The 17823-nt window shown below is 50.4% G+C and overlaps 5 protein-coding genes across 5 annotated transcripts; 1 reads left to right on the top strand and 4 right to left on the bottom strand.

Moving 5' to 3' along the window:
- Positions 1-198: 198 nt before the first annotated feature.
- J7337_002127 (uncharacterized protein) lies at positions 199-1913 on the top strand (the record flags this gene model as incomplete). The annotated part of the gene is made up of 2 exons (XM_044819860.1): positions 199-1758; positions 1803-1913. 2 exons carry the CDS (start codon positions 199-201, stop codon positions 1911-1913), a joined length of 1671 nt encoding a protein of 556 aa, XP_044684160.1.
- A 1624-nt stretch (positions 1914-3537) lies between these two features.
- Positions 3538-5406, bottom strand: J7337_002126 (uncharacterized protein; the record flags this gene model as incomplete). Its single annotated transcript, XM_044819859.1, has 1 exon — positions 3538-5406. One exon carries the CDS (start codon positions 5404-5406, stop codon positions 3538-3540), a length of 1869 nt encoding a protein of 622 aa, XP_044684159.1.
- A 271-nt stretch (positions 5407-5677) lies between these two features.
- J7337_002125 (uncharacterized protein) lies at positions 5678-7831 on the bottom strand (the record flags this gene model as incomplete). Its single annotated transcript, XM_044819858.1, has 7 exons — positions 5678-6165; positions 6213-6471; positions 6525-6932; positions 6978-7029; positions 7076-7466; positions 7518-7647; positions 7700-7831. The coding sequence occupies 7 exons, from the start codon at positions 7829-7831 to the stop codon at positions 5678-5680; spliced, it is 1860 nt and encodes a 619-aa protein (XP_044684158.1).
- A 1457-nt stretch (positions 7832-9288) lies between these two features.
- J7337_002124 (uncharacterized protein) lies at positions 9289-9660 on the bottom strand (the record flags this gene model as incomplete). The annotated part of the gene is made up of 1 exon (XM_044819857.1): positions 9289-9660. One exon carries the CDS (start codon positions 9658-9660, stop codon positions 9289-9291), a length of 372 nt encoding a protein of 123 aa, XP_044684157.1.
- A 45-nt stretch (positions 9661-9705) lies between these two features.
- J7337_002123 (uncharacterized protein) lies at positions 9706-11706 on the bottom strand (the record flags this gene model as incomplete). Its single annotated transcript, XM_044819856.1, has 1 exon — positions 9706-11706. The coding sequence occupies one exon, from the start codon at positions 11704-11706 to the stop codon at positions 9706-9708; it is 2001 nt and encodes a 666-aa protein (XP_044684156.1).
- Positions 11707-17823: the final 6117 nt, after the last annotated feature.

Here is a 17823-nt window from a genome sequence, read left to right as displayed (position 1 = left end):
GATGTCGAAACACTCGTAGAAACACTCTTTGTCTGAATACTGTGTGCAATCTAAACCCCTGACCATCCACACGGTGCAATTTCTTGGCCACCCAACACGTATGCTCATCTTTTACATACCTCTCCCTTCCCTTCTCGAACCTCAAACCAAATTACTCTCTCTAATACTCTACTCTACTCTACTCTACTCGGTGACAAGATGAATCCGTATTTCCCTCCGACTCCAGACGCAGAGAAATGGTCTGACCCAAATTACTACGCGCGACCAAGCCCCGTCGCACCGCCAACTCCGTCCCCGCCCCCGGAATACAGTGCCTACCGTCCCGAGTTCAGCGCCGGCCTAGCACCGCCTCCGCCTCCACGGCCTCTACGCCCGGTCCGCTCGGCGACGAACCTCACTGGCGCTCATGCACCGCAGCAGTCGGGGTTTCTGGACCCGAGGGGGAATTATCAGGTTGACTTTGTGGTAGATGAGATTCCAAGTCCAACATCTCTCACTCCAGCGCCTTTGAGTCCCGCGCCGTCAAATGAGATTAGACGAGTCAAGAGCTCGTCTGCTCTATCAGCGAGGTTAGACGCTCAAGAGGATAAACCGAAAGATTCGTCGAAATGGAAAGCTGCGCTTGGAGAGGCGCAGTATTTCGCTGGTGGGCTTATAAGTCACCCCGCAGAGTCCAACAAGCATTTCAGCATCATTCGGCATTCTCACGCTTTGATCTGGTATAGAGGTCCAGCGACTTCAGTGCCCATCACCATCCTCTCAGATGAGCCTCTCCCGCCTACGAGGACTGTGTGGTTACAGCAGAAGGGATATTCAGGAAACGTGGGGATGACGCTTAAAGCCATGATGGGAACGACGGGGACTTGGATCGATGTCACGCCCGCGACGAAAACAGGCGTGGAACATATCGCTGAGGCAGAAGAACGCGGTATACAGCGCGATTTCAAGCGGTTCGTCAAGAAAGCCTCTGGGCGAATGAAGAAGCACATCCCGAGAGAAACACACATCATTCGTATACCAGCAGCAGCGACAGATGGTTACTTCCGCCTCGTTCTGTGCTCCAACACCGACGGGAAGAAAGTCCTCTGCGGGAGTCCCGTCTTCCGCATCGCCAGCACATCGACAGACGTAAGCACCGTTCGCGGTTCAAGTCTGAGCACCATGCCTCTAGAAATGGGCATCAAAGTCGCTACCACGATCGGGTCACAGGTAGCAAAGAAGTACACCGGCGTCGCAGGCGTGGTCGTCGAACAGGGCGCCAAGAGACTCACGCCTGCAAACGCTACTATCAAGAAAGTCGCTACGAAAGCGTATCAAAGTAGTGGAATTGGAAATGCAGTTAGCGAGAGCTGGAAGAATGGTAAAGCGGGGCGTTATGATCCGTTGATATCGGGAGAGGCGATGGAGCCGTTGACGATACTTGGGAGTGACGAGGGACCTGAGGCGCCGTTTCCTTTCAAGTTTGCGGGTAAAGTTGTTAGAGGGACGGGGATATCGACGAGGGAGGTGGGTGTTCCGACGGCGAATCTGAGTGAGGTTGGCGATGAGGTCAAGATGCGAATGGGCGGTGTCTTTGCAGCGTGGGCGCGCGTCCTCCCACCGAAAGAAAGCGAAGATTTCGACGATGATTGGCACGAAGCAATCGTCACCATCGCACCGCTGCGCAACGCCCCTCCAGGCGTAGTTCTCCGCAACAAAGTAACAGTCCACATCCTCCACGACTTTTCCGACACGCTCTTCTTCGATCTGCGTATGAAAGTAATGCTAATGGGGCATTTACACCCATCCACCCCAAATCTCAGCAACGAAGCGTTTTTGGAGGAGCACACGCGCGATGTGATGACCACGACAGCGAGCCTGGGACGGGAGAACTGGGGGCCGGAAGTTTCAGTGTCGGCGGTCAGGGCTGTTAAGAGCGAGAAGGGGTTTAAGGAGCGGTTGGGGGATGTGACGGGGACGGTGCAGAGGGAGATGGATAGGATACCGAGACATTGGGTTGGGGTTAGGAGTGAGGCTGGGGTTCTGAGGGATCAGGTTTATGGGAATGGGGGGTTGTGGGTTGAGAGGTAGAGGGATAGAGGAGGATATAAGTAATGTTAATAAAAGAGCGTTTTTGTCAAGTTCACTAATACTAGAGTGAAGGTTCTACACATTGTGTTTTGGCATGAGAAGGTAATAGGTTTGAAGAACTTGGGCGTGCGCGAGGAAGCTGGTGTAGGATGAGGCAGTTCCTCGAGGGGATTTACAATGAAGACAATACGCAATACATTGAGAATACACTTCGACACGGGAACGACTAACAAGCTCATGTACAGGAACTTATGACTTGAGCAAGAGCTCAGTCAAGGAGAAGCATCAGATGCATCCCAGACAACGCTCACTGCTAGCAGCTGAACGACCAGCTCTTGTCTGGATGTCCCAAGCAGCTGAGTAAAGCGTCCTGTCTAGACTGCACGCTTGTCGCCACTACCTCAAAGTAACGATGAAATCATAGCAGCGCAGAGCCTCTCCCACCAAGCGGCTCAAGATATCCCCGTGATACTTCCCTTGCATTCCCAATTCTCATATCATGGCGGAACATCACGGCTTCCTTCTTCCCATGACACTATCCCATGGCGTCTCCCATCATCAAACTCTCGCGGCATCCGCGGATGTCTTCAAAAACATCATCATGATCAGATCGTGAGTTTCCCAGCTAAACTTCTCTCTTCCCTCCCCAAACGTCCCTTTCAAAGGTTCCCTCACGCCCCCCAAAGCCGCATACAAGGATCACATCGCACTCCCAGGACCCTGAAATCAAGAACCCTTGAAGGCATCGCGCATCTCCCATGTTGCAGAATGCCATGCACATTTCGGACTTCGACCGCGCTTTGCTCTGGGTGTGCAGCTATCATCAACCAAACGAATAGCAAATCCCAGTGCTACCTCGGTCTTCTAAATCATGCCGTTGTGACGAAAGCCCAGGCACGTGGAGGCATCATATCATATCACTCGCAGTACCCAAAGTTTCCTCCTACGTAACAAAACAATCAGACCACCATGCCAAGCATACCGGGATGTCATGTGATATCGCAAAATAAAAAGTCCAGTGGCTGAGATCTTTCGTGATGCAGGGTCTTGGGTGTATGTTCTGCACGTCGTAGGATACAAAGTCTCACATGGTGGGATTGCCGGGGTTTTTCTGCCGTGGTGTTTTCATGATATGATGGTTTAGTGTGAGGTAGATGGGCAGAAGGCATGGGAATTCAGGATCTTGTGGGGGCAGATCCAGGGTCTCGGTAGCGTTCTAGAGCGTTATCTGTCAGCGGGAGGAGGGAGACGGAATGTTCGGCATATTGATAAGTCAATTCAAAAGAACAGGGGACGGGATCAGATCATGGAGATGGCCGTTTCATTCATCATCAATCTACCTAGCGTCGCCCAAGTCATCGGCGTAGATGCACCCCGGTGCTGCTCTTGTATGTATCTGACGTTTTGTAAGTTTGCAATGCATCGCTTATCTGCAAATGTTCATGTGGTGGTGGTAGGCATGCGCTTTTAGTAGCGAGGGTTGCTTCCGTAGCCCTGGCCTTGTCCGTAACCTTGGTTCTGTTGGTAGCCTTGATCTTGCTGGTAACCCTGGTTCTGATAGCCCTCGTTCTGCTGGTATCCTCCAGAGTGGCTTGAGTGATGCTGTGGCGGCGGAGGGTATTGGTCGGGGCGATACTCTTGATGCGATTGCTGTTGCTGAGGTCTATACTCGTCCTGGGGTCGGTAGTTATCATGTTGCTGAGGTCTGTAATCCTGTTGGGACTGATGTTGTGGTCGGTAATCGCCTTGTTGCCCTTGAGGTCGATACTCATCGTGACCTTGAGGTCTATAGTCTTGCCCTTGAGAAGGCCTGTAGTCCTGTCCCTGAGGAGGTCTATAATCGTGACTCTGCTGAGGTCTGTAGTCCTGGCTCGGCTGGTGATTATCCCCAAACTGCGAAGGGGGATTATACGGCTGCTGATAACCCCCTCCATGCTGCTCCGACGGCCGTTCGTAACCTCCCTGACCTCCCTGTGAGGCCGGCACAGTCGCATTCGAACCACCAAGATTCGCTTGCGCCGGCGCCCCAACACTAACACCCTCATTCCCAATATCATCCGGCACCGAGATCTTGACCTTGGGCAGATACTTCTGCACCTTCATCTCCACCATATTCTGCACAAACACCCAGCTCTGCCTCTCAAACTTCCTATGCCCACCATTAACAACCCCCAGAATGCTCTCCCTCAGCGTCTCCTGGACCTTCCTCACCAGCCCTCTGATCTTGTTCACCAGCTTCGCCTTGATATCGTCTCCAAATCCTCTATCTGCTTGGCCAGGCCCAGCGTCGCGGTCGAGTTGTGTATCGAATGGATTTCCACCGAGGATCTTCTCAAGAGGACGTTGGAATTGATCGGGTAGTAATTCGAAAAGCTGCTTTTCAATACCGCCGAGAATCTTGCGGAATTCGAGACGGACTTCTCTGTGGACTCTTGCGATGCCTGTGCTGAGCTTGTCACTTATGACTTTTGAGAAACCGCCGCTCTCGCCATCAGCGCGTTCACCATCACGATCTCCATCGCCAAACCCTCTCGCCGAACCTTCATTGGACTTCTTGTTCCCAAACAAACCTCCAAGTCCCTTGACGAGATCCTTGACCTGATCTTCAATCTCGCCTTTGACACCATCGCCTAGATCCTTGGTGCTCGTGTTTCCTCGTAGCCAGCGCTTGATGTGGTCGAGGGCAATGCGCGTGAACTGCTCTGCGATCGGGGCATGTTGTTCGCGGAGTTTGGCGCCGACTTGTTCTTTGATCTCGGGGCTGATCATGCGTGCCTTTTCCTCGGGGTTTCGTGCGGCGTCTTTAACAGTGTTGCTTATCACACCAAGCAGACCATCGAGTTCGAAACCTTGGCCTCCTCCCCTGCCATTATTGTTCTCAAGATGATCCTGCACCGCGTCAAAAGCAGCAGACAAGAACCCCTTCGCACCACCGCCACCCCTCGCCGTCTCCCCCCCTCTCGATCTCGTATCCTGCCCCCCTCCTCTCCCCTCCGTAATATCGAAAATATCCCGTAAATCATCCCCCGCCTCATCAGTAATTTTCGTAAAGCTCCTCGTCAACTTGGCCAACTCGTCTGCAAACGGGAGACTCTGTCCACCGTAGGCATCAGGCGCATCATCCTTAAGATCGAAAGGACTTCGTGACGAAGAATCTTTATCTTTGTTGAAGAGCGATCGGAAAGCGTCGACAACTTTATCTTCGAGGCTGTCGATGGTCTTTTGCTGAAAGGTCTCGAGCTCGGAGGTGATGCGGGGTTGGATCTGGGGAGCGAGGGAGTCGACGTATTCGTCTACTTTTTTGAAGAGGACTTCTGGGACGCCGCGGGAGGACATTTTGGGAAGAAGTAGAGTTGGTGATGGAGATGAAAAGGAAGCTAAGGTTAAGGTTGAGGGTAGAGTTTCTTAGTGAGGGGTCCTGAAGCTGAGGAGCGGGAGCTGGGCTGAGCTGGCAGAGCTGAGTTGGCATGTGACGTCAGCTCTTGCGATCCACTTTCATGCAGTTGAGTCAATCAGTGTAAGTCAATAATTCTCTATATAAACAATAAAGTAGAAGTGAAGCGAAGTGAATCTATGTCTATCACAGTCAATTGATCTCCCAATTTACTCAAACAAAACGCCCCCTCCTTTCAACCTTCATAGCATTAGGCTTCTTCCCCTTCGGCTCAACAACAACCCAATCCTTAACCTCGGCCTCACCCACCGCCAACGCCATCAACTGCTCATCTGTACAACTCAACGGTGCATCCCTAACAAAGCACGTATTCACCGGCGACTCAGGAACCTTATTCATAACACCCCTCACACTCTTCCGTCCCTTAGTCTTGTATCCCTTATGCTTCTTCAGATCAACCTCCCCAGTCGCCAGATCCCTTCGCGACATGACTCTGTTGAAGATCACAGATAGCGCCTCAGGCTGATAGCCTGCTACACCGTGCCCAGACTCAAAGATTCGGGAGAATGATATGTTGCCGTGCTCGCGGACGAAACCAGCTGTGTAGGAGCAGTTCGTCTTGATGGAGGTGTATCCAGCGGAGCGGAATTCAGGAGCAGAGGGGAAGTTTAGTGAAAGGCTGATGTTTTCACCGCCGTACCCTTTACTAATTAGCAATAACTCGTAAGCAACTTTTGTGAGAACTTACAAGGACAGCGATAGTCGCGATCAGCATAGATCAACGCAACGTTGACACCGCGCTCAATAACCCTCTCCACAGCATGAAGACTCCCAATCATGATATCTCCCGTCTGTCCCAACCACACTTTACCAATGTTATTGACTCCAGTAGTAAAGTTAAGCGGAACTCCGAGATCGCGCTGGACCCAAGGTTGGTTGAAGAAGTTCTCAATGTAAGGCTTTGGGAAGAGCGTTGTGTTGGAGTGCGTGATGTCAAAAGGTGATCGCTGCTTCAAGTCAGTACGTGCCACATAAAACGATGGGGGGGAGGAGAGCGCACGTCGGAGGTGGCTTGATAAGTCCCCTGAATCCCAAAGAAGCACAAATTCGTCGCCGCAAGACAAGCTTCATTCACAGTCTCGTTATTCCCAAACCTCTCAGGATCTCCCTCCGCCACGAGAGCACGACACTTATCCGTCAACGCATAACAGCCCGTCTCCGGCTCCTCAATCTTCTCGAGCATACCCTTGTACGTCTTGTCATCAAAGAATTGAAGACCGTAGTTATTATGATGGCCATACTCAGGGTATCCCTTCGCCATAGCACGTGCATCGATACCAGGTTCTTGAAGACCCAGAGTCGCTAGGTTGAGAATCGTAGCGTTTGAAAAGGTTGGTTTGGAGTTAGAGATGAGGGTGTTTTGGTCTTGGAAGTAGGAGAAATAGTTGGGGCCGTAAAAGCCGCCGTACTGGAGATGTTAGCGATGGTAAGTCGAGGTTGTTGGGGGACTCACTGAAGATGTCCAGAGGGATATCTCATCATTCTCAGTCTGCCACTCGGGAAATCTAACCCATTAGCCCTACCCAAACACAGCTTGACAGGTAGACATACTCATTGAACCAAACCTGCGCAAAAGCCCACATCGTCCTAGCACCACTCATCGTCGTCCTCGGCACAGTCTCCAACTCCCCCGAGTCAAAAGTCGCCTGCAAAAACGTCCCATTTGTCTCAGGCACCTTTCCACCCTTCACTGGGGTAAATGTCTGCGTGAGGGTATCAAACGTTCCATTCACTAGATCAACGTACGAAAAGCCTGTGCCCAGCGGCTGGTCAATATATAGCATGTTGACGTGCTTGTTCCATGATATGTCGTTTAGGGTCGTTGAGTTGGAGTCGGCGTTCACAGAGCAGGGGAAACCGTTTGTGTTGTCGAAGGAGGATGAGCCGGGGCCGCCGCCTATGTAAATTGACGTTGGGGCAGTAGAGGGGTTGTTTCGTGCCTCTGAGGATCTATCAGTAAATATATTATATCGCACTGAGTAAGGTGTCGTACCAAAGTACCAGAAGAAGAGATGAGCTCTCTGCTTCTCATCCCAATGCTGAAAGTCCGGCAGTAAACTCTTAGGAAGCGATACATAACCACTGTAAGCACTGACACCCTCAGTAGTCTCACAAACAGAAGTCTGTTCAATTGTTAGCCACTCCACCGTTTGAGAGGCTTGAAGCTTTCTTTACCTTCTTGTACGAGATCTCAGCGCCATTGAACAATTTGGACGACACGACTTTTAGACCCTTGGGCGCAGCCACCCACTCTTGAGCCGCCACCAACGACACAAACGCCAAACCAAGATTCTTCGAAAGCTTCATTGCGAACTAACAGAAATAGAAGAGTGTATGAGATGAATCAATACTCCTCCTCTTTCTCAGTGATAGCCTCACGCTCTTATACCGATCAATCCCAGAATATTGATCAACATTATCTCGCCAATCACTCATCATCAAAGAGGCTCAGACTCCATGAAACATCTCACGGCCATGCTTCACTGCTCTCCCACAACCATGATTGGCGACCCGACGAATCACATCCAGAAGCAAGAGAACAATATAATGCACTGATGACTCTGCGATCCACTGGTTCATTCTCATTTAGGAGTGTTTGCTTACGGCCAGGGCTTTGCCTGTAAGGCTGAACAAAGGATGGGACTGTTTGTTGGCGAGCCGGCCAATCAAGGAGCCTTGTCGAGCTTACGGTGCGTGGCTTGGATGCTCGCCAAACAATTTCTCCGGAATGAGGAATGGGTATTCGGTCTTGGGTACGAAAAGAGACTCAATTGAAGTTTATCGTCATGTCGGAAGAAGTTAAAATTTAGACATCTTTGTGTTGGAACGCTTCAATCTCGTCATTCACGGATGCCAATAACAATAAGCCATTGACGATCCTCTCATGAAGTCGCAGCCATTCGCCCTCCACCATTGCAGTCAATCACACATTCACATCACAGGGTGGATAAAAGTCAGAGGTTCAAATGATTCTCTTGAGCTGTACCTGCATTGCATTCTGGCAGCTTTGTAGTGTTTAGTATAATTTATCTGTTCTGACCCAACTCCTTTCCTCCCTTCCAAACACAATCCTTCGCATTGCATTCCATTCATCGGAAGGCAAACTTTTTTGAATCCATTCCCAATTGTCCTGTCCATTCGCCATTATACAGTCTTCGCATTCAATCAAGTCATCGTTTAGGCATGCGCCTCGGAGACATTCGTGACACGCGTAAAACCAGGCTTCGCTCAACTATCCGCAGACGTAAAGATAAAACACAATGGTCTGTCATGTCACACGCAGAACCCACATCAAAGCATGACTCTGTCCGTTCAACGGCGAGAAGCAAGCATTGGGGTTAAGCGGTGACGATGGCCAGAAGGTTCCGATTAAAAAACAAGAAGTAAAACAGAAGTGGGTGATATTCCGCGACAGCAAACGAGGAAATCAAGACTCGCAGGTAAACATGGCTCCCAAACTCCGATGCGGATGCCCGGCTTGCCATGCCAGGCTAGCACAAGTCCAGTACCGTAACGCCAAATAATTGTGGCCGTCAGCCGTGAAAGCATTCCCAGTGACTGTATGTCAAAGGGCTGTGCTGTTTCGGATCAAACAGCTGGGGTAGAGTAGTGATGTTGGGCGACAAACATAATGCTGTCTTGTCCCATAAGTGTTGAAGGGTTATTAGATATCAAGATAGTAATGCAATCTTGGGTTGCTCTTGATGTTGTGTTGCTGGTGGATGTTAACAGTCCAACCTCGTTCCACGGTCGCCGTTGCGATTCTATCCTCGGATCGCCGTAGCAGCATGTCCATCAGACCAGGGAAACCGATCCATCATCTGTTGCTGGACATGGTACGATAGATCGTTGGATGGTGTGGCATCAAACGACACGAAGGCGGGTGAGGCCGACCTAGCCGTGGCTGAAGGTCTCGGTGAAGGCGAAGTACTGTTGGCTCGAAACGCATCCTTTGGTGTTGAAGCACCCGAAGGAGGGCTCATGGCGCCGTGCAGCTGGAGGGTATGGTGAGTTGCGGGTCCGGCGTGATGGGCATTTCCGTTCGGGCTTCCAAGCAAGGTGGTATAGCTGCGGCGGTGGTGATTTCCGCCGGCAGCACCGTCGAAGCGGGCACCGCTGAGTGTACCGTCCTTCATGTTAGGACTCGACTGTTTTGATCCAAACTGCAACACGAACAACTGTTAGTAACCAACTCTTTCATTTTGCTTCTGTGTCGCCGTGCCATCCCGTAGGCCTTGGAGACTGATGCTGAGTTTCTGGTGGATCAGGGATGGGCGACGGGCACCAGAAGCGATGGGTGAAGCAGGGCGAACTTCGGGGGCACGTACAAAGCAGTACTTGTTGACCAACTCTTCATATGAAGAGCTGGAGATGGTCGAGTTGGGAGAGGTAGCTCCGGTGGTAGACTGGCTCTTAGCGTTGGTGGCAGGCTCAGGGACAGTGAGGCTGGGCTTGGGAGTCCGGACGTTGGCCTTCATGTAAAGTCCATCCTTATCCTGAGAGGCTTCCTTGTCCTTCGCGGCCTGGACAGCAGCACTCAGGGAAGCGCCAAAGTCATAACGGTTGGAGAAGGCAAGTCCGCTAGGCGAGCCGAAATCCTTCGAGAGGTTATCGCTAGCAAGGTTGCCAGCCGACTTGGACTTGAGACGAAGACCGCCGGTGCTGTTCTCAGACTCGCCGAGATACTCGTGGATTGGCTGGTCAAAGTTGAGCTTAGCATCGTCACCAAAATCACCAAAGCCAACAGGCATCGACTTGGGTCGAGGGACATTGGCGCTGCTGGTGCGTCGGCTACTCCGGGGAAGGCCATTAGCGGGTCGGGAAGAAGCGCCCTGAAAGTTGTTCTTCCCGTTCATAGGCAGATGCTTCTTTCGGAAGTCGACCTGGAAGTTAGAGCTGCTGTTGTTGTCCCAGTACTCCTGTCCGTTGACGGTATAGCGGATGCAGAGGAAGAGTGTCTTTGACTCGAGGTTGGCCGTGTCAGCAAGCTTGATGGAAAAAGTAAAGCGATCATGACCCAGCGGCGTTTCCCGGGGGCGGATTTCGTGGCTGTAGTCAGCGGCAACCTCCGATGTGGTCTTCCAGTAATCCAGGGTGAAACGGCAGGTAACGGCCTTGGAGAAGGCGATGTTGGCGACAGCCACAGAGCCAAGAAGGGACTTCTGGTCGGCCGAGAGCCAAACCTTTTCCAGTCGAACTGGCGACGACTTACGTGCGGCTGAGTCGTGAGGGAAGTTTGTGGTGAGGATCTCCCACTCAAAAGGAGGGGTGCGGGCTGTCTGCTTGCCATTGCCAGGGAAGGGATACTCGGTATCACTCTCGTAGCTGTCAATTGGCGAAGATCCAGCACTCACGGCCAGAGGTCGGTCCACTTGCAAGAAGTGTCGGACGTGCTCGAGGTGTGAATCAAAGTGAACAGCCTTGGAGAAGATGGGGGTACCGGGCATGCTTGAGGGGCGTCGTCGGGAAGAAGGACGGAGGGCAGGTCGGACTAGCTCACCAGACTTCTTTCGCACCATCTGAGGCTTCTTAAGCAGGTCCTCATCAGACTCCTCCTCTGATACTGATATCGAGTTATCATCTGACTTGGAGAGGCCAGCGTTTGGCTCAGTGGCTGATCGAACGTGTCCCATCTTACGGCCCTTTGCGAGATCGCCTAGTGCACTTGTGCTGAAGCTGAGATGTACACCATCTTTGCGGCGGAGCTGGAGATGTTCTGTGCTGTCTTGGTGCTGCAATTGTGATCGTGGGGGGGATGATGAACGTGGCATGGGGATCTGGCTGACAGCATCCCGAAGAGCCTTGTCAAGCTTTCGACCTCGAATTTGTGGTTCTTGCTCCTCGTCGTCGCTACCGGAGGAAGCAGAATCAGGTGGCGAGATGATGGCACCCATGGGCATTGTGCGTTCGTCTGTGACGGGCGGTGGTGATTGTCTCACGCTTGAAGGAACAGCTGTGCCCATGCTCTTGAGATCCTCCGATGTTCCCTGCGGTGTCAGCGTCCCTGTCGATCCATCGCTGAGGGCTGAAGCTGAAGGTGTTCGTCGATGCTTTGTAAGATATGAAGCGGATCGCGGCAGACTAGGTCGAGGGCTCGATTGTAGCGACGACCGCCGACTCGCTACGGGCGATGCGGAGGCTGACGAAGCGGGAGATCGATGTGAGGGTGGCGTGTAAGGCATTCCCAAGGTGGGTTGTGTTGTGATTAGAGGGAGAAGAAGGGGGAGGAGAGGAGGAGGTTATTCCGTGGAAGCCGTTTGCCAGGAACTTCGCTTCACCACGTGGAGGATAAAGTAAAAGAATTAACCCAGGTAAATAATGAGGTTTTCGCTCTCTTCTCGTGATGAGAGAGATTCAAGGGCAGTTGCGCAAAGAAGTGGTTTTTCTTTTCTCCTAGCGTATGCGATGAAGATCAAGGCAGGCGCCGAAGGTGATCGAGATCAGGTCTAATAATGGGGAAGGCACTGATTAGCATGGTTAAGAAACAAGGAATTTTTGTGGCGATGCATAATTAGACGAAAAACGTGGGATAAAAAGATAAGAGCTGATGGGAGACAATTGGTAGTGACAAGGTTTTCACAAGCTGTTGATGAAGAGTAAAAAACGAAGAATGACGATTGTTTTTAATTTTTTGACGATTGTTGCGATGGAAGACAATAAAAGGACGAGTGGAACAATAGGACGGCGCTGTGCTGAGGTTCAGGTGCATCCACAGGGAGTACAGTGAGTGCAGTGGGTGGTGGTTTCAGTAGGCGGGCGATAAGGTGCAGTGCACTACTTACACGATGAAATTGATCAATGCGCACCCCAACAAAAAATAAGCAGGCAAACTGATACGACTCGAGAAAAACAAATGCTCTGGCAATATTCCAGCAACAGAGCAGATAGAATCCCACGAAAGGTACAGCTCGGCGATTGGCGGTGGTTGGGTTGAGGGTATCACAGTGAAGTGATACAGCAGGTGGATGATCCGTTGAACGTGAGCGAGAAGAGTCGTCGTCGGATTAGGAGGCTCGTCGAGATGATGATGAGGACGATGGCGGCATGAAACAAGAAACCAACAAAGACAAGAATCAATCAATGACCAAACAGTGAAAAACAAAATACAATAAAAAAGGAGGCTGCTGATATCAAAGACTTGGGAGGAGGAAGTCTGTTGAAGTAAAGTCAGTCAGTCAGTCGGTGGTCATAAACTCGTCGACAGCAATCAGAGCTGGTGGAGATGCTGAGAGGAATCGAGGATAAGAGTGCTGCGGGGAGCAGGTGGTTTTGAGTCCTGCGCTGCAGGCGAATTGAACACCCCCAAGAACCAAGACCAAGAGCCAAGCCCACCCAGGTCCCAATTAAAAAACCAAGGTACAAAACTCTTTCCTACGCTGCGTTGGAGAGGTGTGAGGGCAGCACCGGGGCCCGGCCTGAGCGGCATGGGACTAAGAGGCTAGCGAGCTACAAGGTTGAGAGCCGCGTAGGCATGGGCCGTCTGGTGGTGGTTGTGGTTTGGTTTGGTTTGGTTTCCTTTCTTTGGGATGGTGGTGGGTGTTAATGGGCAGGGATGAGCAGTGGGCAGGATTTGAGTTGCAGGCCAGGGGTGGGCTAACGAGTTTTTGGTTGGGATGGGCAGAGCAGCCACAGATGGGATGAGGGATGGGTTAGGGAGTGGATGGTAGGGTTTATTGATAGAGGGAGGGGGTGGCATCATGTTCTGTCTGTCTGTCTGTTGTGCACTTACGAGATATCTGTTCTGTTACAGTAATCTTATCCGTACTCTTCCTGTGCCTTCTGTTGTATGTTTGACGTTGTATTATTGATTCTGTGTAGTATCCAATAGATAGACTCTCTCCATGCGGTGGAGTTCAAGTCGGGGACGACCACAATTCTGTGCTGTGCGTTCTCTGGGGGGTGGGATCGATGTGGATAGAACTCGAGCTCGAGTATGGAGTAGTGGAGAGGAGGATGGATGGTTTGATGAAATGAAGCTACTACAGTTCAATTCGAGAGAATGAGGCTTTTGATATTCCCTCAAAATGCGTGAATTGAGGTAATCCCCAAGATTATCAGAGGCGTCGGCGGCAAAAAAAAATCAGGACCCCCAACCAAGCCAGATCAAGAATTGGTGTTGTGGATTTTTTGTGTGTGTAGATTCGCGGTGGTGTTTTTTAAGTTGGGATGGCGGAGATTGGCGTCTGCCGATTTGCTGAAGATTTACAACTGGGCTTGACGGACGGGCAATAATATATGAAAATAGAAAAAAAAGGCAAGACTAATAAGGAAATAGAGAAAGATTGACGACTTGATAGTCAGTGTGTTGGTTTTTTGTCTTATGTATGTACGTTTGTAGATGAATGATGTTACCGGATGCTGATGGTTACCGGATGTGTAAGGATGCTTTGTAGGAAAACGTCAGATGGCGGCGGGACAAAGGAGAGAGGCGAAACCTGAGCGTGGGATGAGAAGAGAATGGGAAATATCGGCAATTGAGAACGCAGAAGCCGATGAAAGCATATGACAGACAATGGAAAATGAAAATGAGATGATATGAGGTTTGTGGTGAGAAATGATTTGCACTGAACCTGATTGAAAAGAGAGTGGGTATGATCTGAGCAAGGCAGTTCCGGTAGCGCAGATAGGTATCGTATCAAAACGCGAATCGAAAGATAAAAAAAAACGAAACTGCTAGGATGGCGACAGTCGAGGCGGAGATCCAATGCTACCGCTACCGGGGCATGGGTATCAAGTTAACGTTAGCAGATGGGGGGGGCTCTCGTTCTCTTGGTTTGGCCAGCTTCGGTTTGAGGATGCGCCGGAGGGTTTTTAGTGTATGGAGTAGCGAGTGGTGTTATGAATGGCTGAATAATTGAAAGCAAAATAGAGAAAACGGTCAAAAGAGAGTTAGTTGCAAGCAAAAAAATGAATGTAGTAATAGTGACTGAATGAATGAACGGATGGCTTTTTTGGCACAGCAATGATTTACAATATTGAGTAACTGAAAACAGAAAAGAAAAAGAGGAAGAAAAGGAAACGGGGAAAGTCAAGTCTATACAAATTCACAGAGACAATTGTTGGTCGTCATGGTAAGGATTCAGAAATAGTGAACCCAGAAACTCAAACAGAAACAGAAACAGGCCACTCTCAGTCTCTCCCCAAGGTTGCTCCCAAGGTCGTGTCAGATCATCGAATGAGAGGTCTCCGTGGCGCACGCCAAGTGAACTGAGCATTCTTGGGACGAGGTGGGGAAGCCAGAAATGTCTCTGAAAGGAGTGTTGCATCCCAGTTACAAGTGAACCTCCCAAGCTGAACTGCTTCAATGGTGAGAGTTCGATATCAGCACGATGACGACAGAGCACAGTCTGGAGAAATGAAGCAACGTGGGGAACAGAAACTCTGGACCAGAGAAATAATAATCTGGACAGAACATACAGAGTAAAAAAAGTGTCAAAGCTAGGTATCAACTGAGAGGTGGAGTCGCCCGTCGGTGACACACAGTGAGCCTAGAGCTAGAGCTTCAGCTTCCCACGCCTTTCCCCAATTGCTTGCGTGCGTGCCTCACGATCCAAAATACCTGACCTTCCTATTCCCTGGGCACCCCCATGTCTTCCTCCGTATCGTCCGCTCCGTGTCATCCGGACGCGCCGGTCAGGGCAATGAACCAGGGCACGACCTGTGTCAACTACCATTGCAGGAGCGTTAGCTCTCGGTAGATGGGTTTAACAGAAAATCGTCAATCTCGATGTGTTCAATACGACATGGACAATCCTTCGAAGAATAAAAGCTTCACCGACATTATGAGGCTTGCCATTCCGCATGTGCCATACGGGTGAGTTCCATGGCTTGCACCGCAGCCTTGAGTCTGAGCCTGTATCACTTGGAAATTCTGTGTGTTTATTTCCAAGGCAGAGCCCCTTGTTGAACCGGAGCACGCACGGGGCAGAGCCTGTAGGACGGTAGCGAGGGCATTGATTCGAAGCTTCTTTCGGGTGCAGTACTATTGGAAATTCCGTGCATATTGAAGCAAGAAAAAGAAGCAAGCCAAGCTATTCGCTTACGAGGATTTTCATTTTGATAGGGGGGAGCACAACGTCCGTCCGCCAGGTCAACACACGCAGTGCATGGTAACTCGTGACATCTTTGTCGTCAATGACGTATGTCGTCACAGAAACCACGCGCTCATTCTTTCATTGTCTCACCACACACTCTTTTTTTCATTTCTTTTTCCTTCTCTTTTTTCTGTCCTGGAAACAAAGTAAATGCTCCCAACCAACACATACACACACAGAATCTCGAGATGGTCTCAGCCGGGAGCCTCCCCCAGACTTTTCCGGTGCAACTGCAACACTGGTCCTGGGCCAATTACTAAGATCTACAAAACAGGACCTGAAGCTCCATAGCATGCCATTTGCCCAGATGCTGATCCATGTCAACAAACCATGACCATGCCGTGATACAGTATCATCCGTGCTCACCCATACCCGCTCTAGGGGAGGAAAGAAAACACAGGACCTTGATCCTAGATGACAAAAAGACATGGGTAAACTCATTCATATTCTGTATATTCTTACTAATCTTAGGATAACTTTTGTTGAGTTTATTTTGATACGCTGATGTAAGGTTCGCTGTTTTCTTGCCCCGAGGGCCGCTGTGTTATTTTCAGTGGGCGACGGACAAACCCCAGGTCCGAACGTCTCACGATGCTTGTCGCCCACTGATCCCCCCCCCAAAATGAACGTGGTTCAAGTTCAAAAGGGCGGGAAAATCGAATCTCCAAGACAAAGAAAGCAAAAAAAAGCAAAAGCCCAACGCTCGTGGCTGACACACTTGTAGAGCCTCCAGATTGTTCGCTCGCGTATGTGGGTCTCAGCCATAAAAAGCTAGAGCCTCTTCTTCTTTTTTCTGGCACTCTCCAAGATGAAGCTATGAACACGGTCATGTCTCTTCACCCAGACAACTGAGCGCATGATTCATGTTGCCATTAACAAGTCTAAAGAAGCAGACTCGAAGTCAAAGAGTCAAGACCATTTCTTTCCCGCTTCAATAGTGTCCAGACGATGGCGGCTGTCTTTTTGCAATGCAGATTACACCATCCCCAGACAAGACTACACCCGACATGCACGGCTTAGTCAATAGCGACTAGCATGTCAAAGCTTCCTGTCATGATTTGACAGAATTACACAGAGGGGGGAAGACAGCCTCGCACTGGTATTGGCTGCACCAGTTTTTTCTCCCTCTCTCTCCCTATTTCTCCACGGAGCTGTTGCTGTAAAACATATTTGTCTGGCGCTTTGGGCGGGATACCCATATGAAAGAGAGATCCCCCACGTACTACGCACAGTAGTGTTGAGCTTGTTTATCCTACCGTTACGAAAATTTGAACTGAGCGAGATTAAAAAGAGTCAAATCCCAGATCGAGGCTCCAAGGGCGAAGCGAGGACATGGATAAGACCTGTACCAAAGGGGTATAGCGTTCGAGATTGCGTCCAAGACCAAGAGAGATAACGGGCCATGCACAGACCAGATCGCCCACTCACACTCTCAGCCTCTCCTTAGGATGCTATTTCTGTATTGGTGCAGAAAATTTTCAACACCTCCAGGGTTGTATCCCAAAGCCTCCAATTGCTCCCCGTTATCAGCTTCAAATTTCACTTCCCGAGTCCTAGTCCAAATCGCTCCCGCCCATACTGACTAACAGACCGGTCGGTAGGTGGAGACAATTCCACTCACATCTTTTCTCAATTCTAATAAATATCCTCAAATGCCTCAAATGCAGCCGAATCTAACGGCAACTAAGGCAACCCGTCTATTTCCCCCAAGAAGCTTGTCTTGTTCTGACTGTTGATGGAATGACTGTAGGGTGAGAGAGGAGCCAGCTGTGAGTGACAGCGCTAGGGCCATATCGAGAGGATGCTAGACCCAACAGTGGGAAACGCCCCCAGAAGCTAAAATCTTGGTGTTTTTGTGGTTCGTTCGTCTTAACAGTTCTAGGAGGTTGTTGGGTACGCGAGCGTTAGCGATCTCACCGTGGCTTGCATATTCACATGTCAATGTGCTCAAAGTGTGCGCAACCACTCATCGATGCTATCCCCATCAGTCACTTTACATACAAAGGACCCTGATCCCCTTCCAACCATAAAAGTCCCCTGCAATGATGCGATGCCCACCATTTGAGACTCAAGGCGGTTACTGTTACAGTTTAAACGAAAGCTGACAGTCGCATCGCCACCGAATATGCTCTGCAACCGTTCACATTCCCCCAACAAGTGAGAGAAAGGGTCAGGCAATAAAAGCGCAACAACACCAAGAGTTTT

Source organism: Fusarium musae, chromosome 2 (assembly GCF_019915245.1).
Source record: "Fusarium musae strain F31 chromosome 2, whole genome shotgun sequence".
Taxonomy (NCBI): Eukaryota; Fungi; Ascomycota; class Sordariomycetes; order Hypocreales; family Nectriaceae; genus Fusarium; species Fusarium musae.
This window is presented reverse-complemented; position numbering and strand designations above follow the sequence as displayed.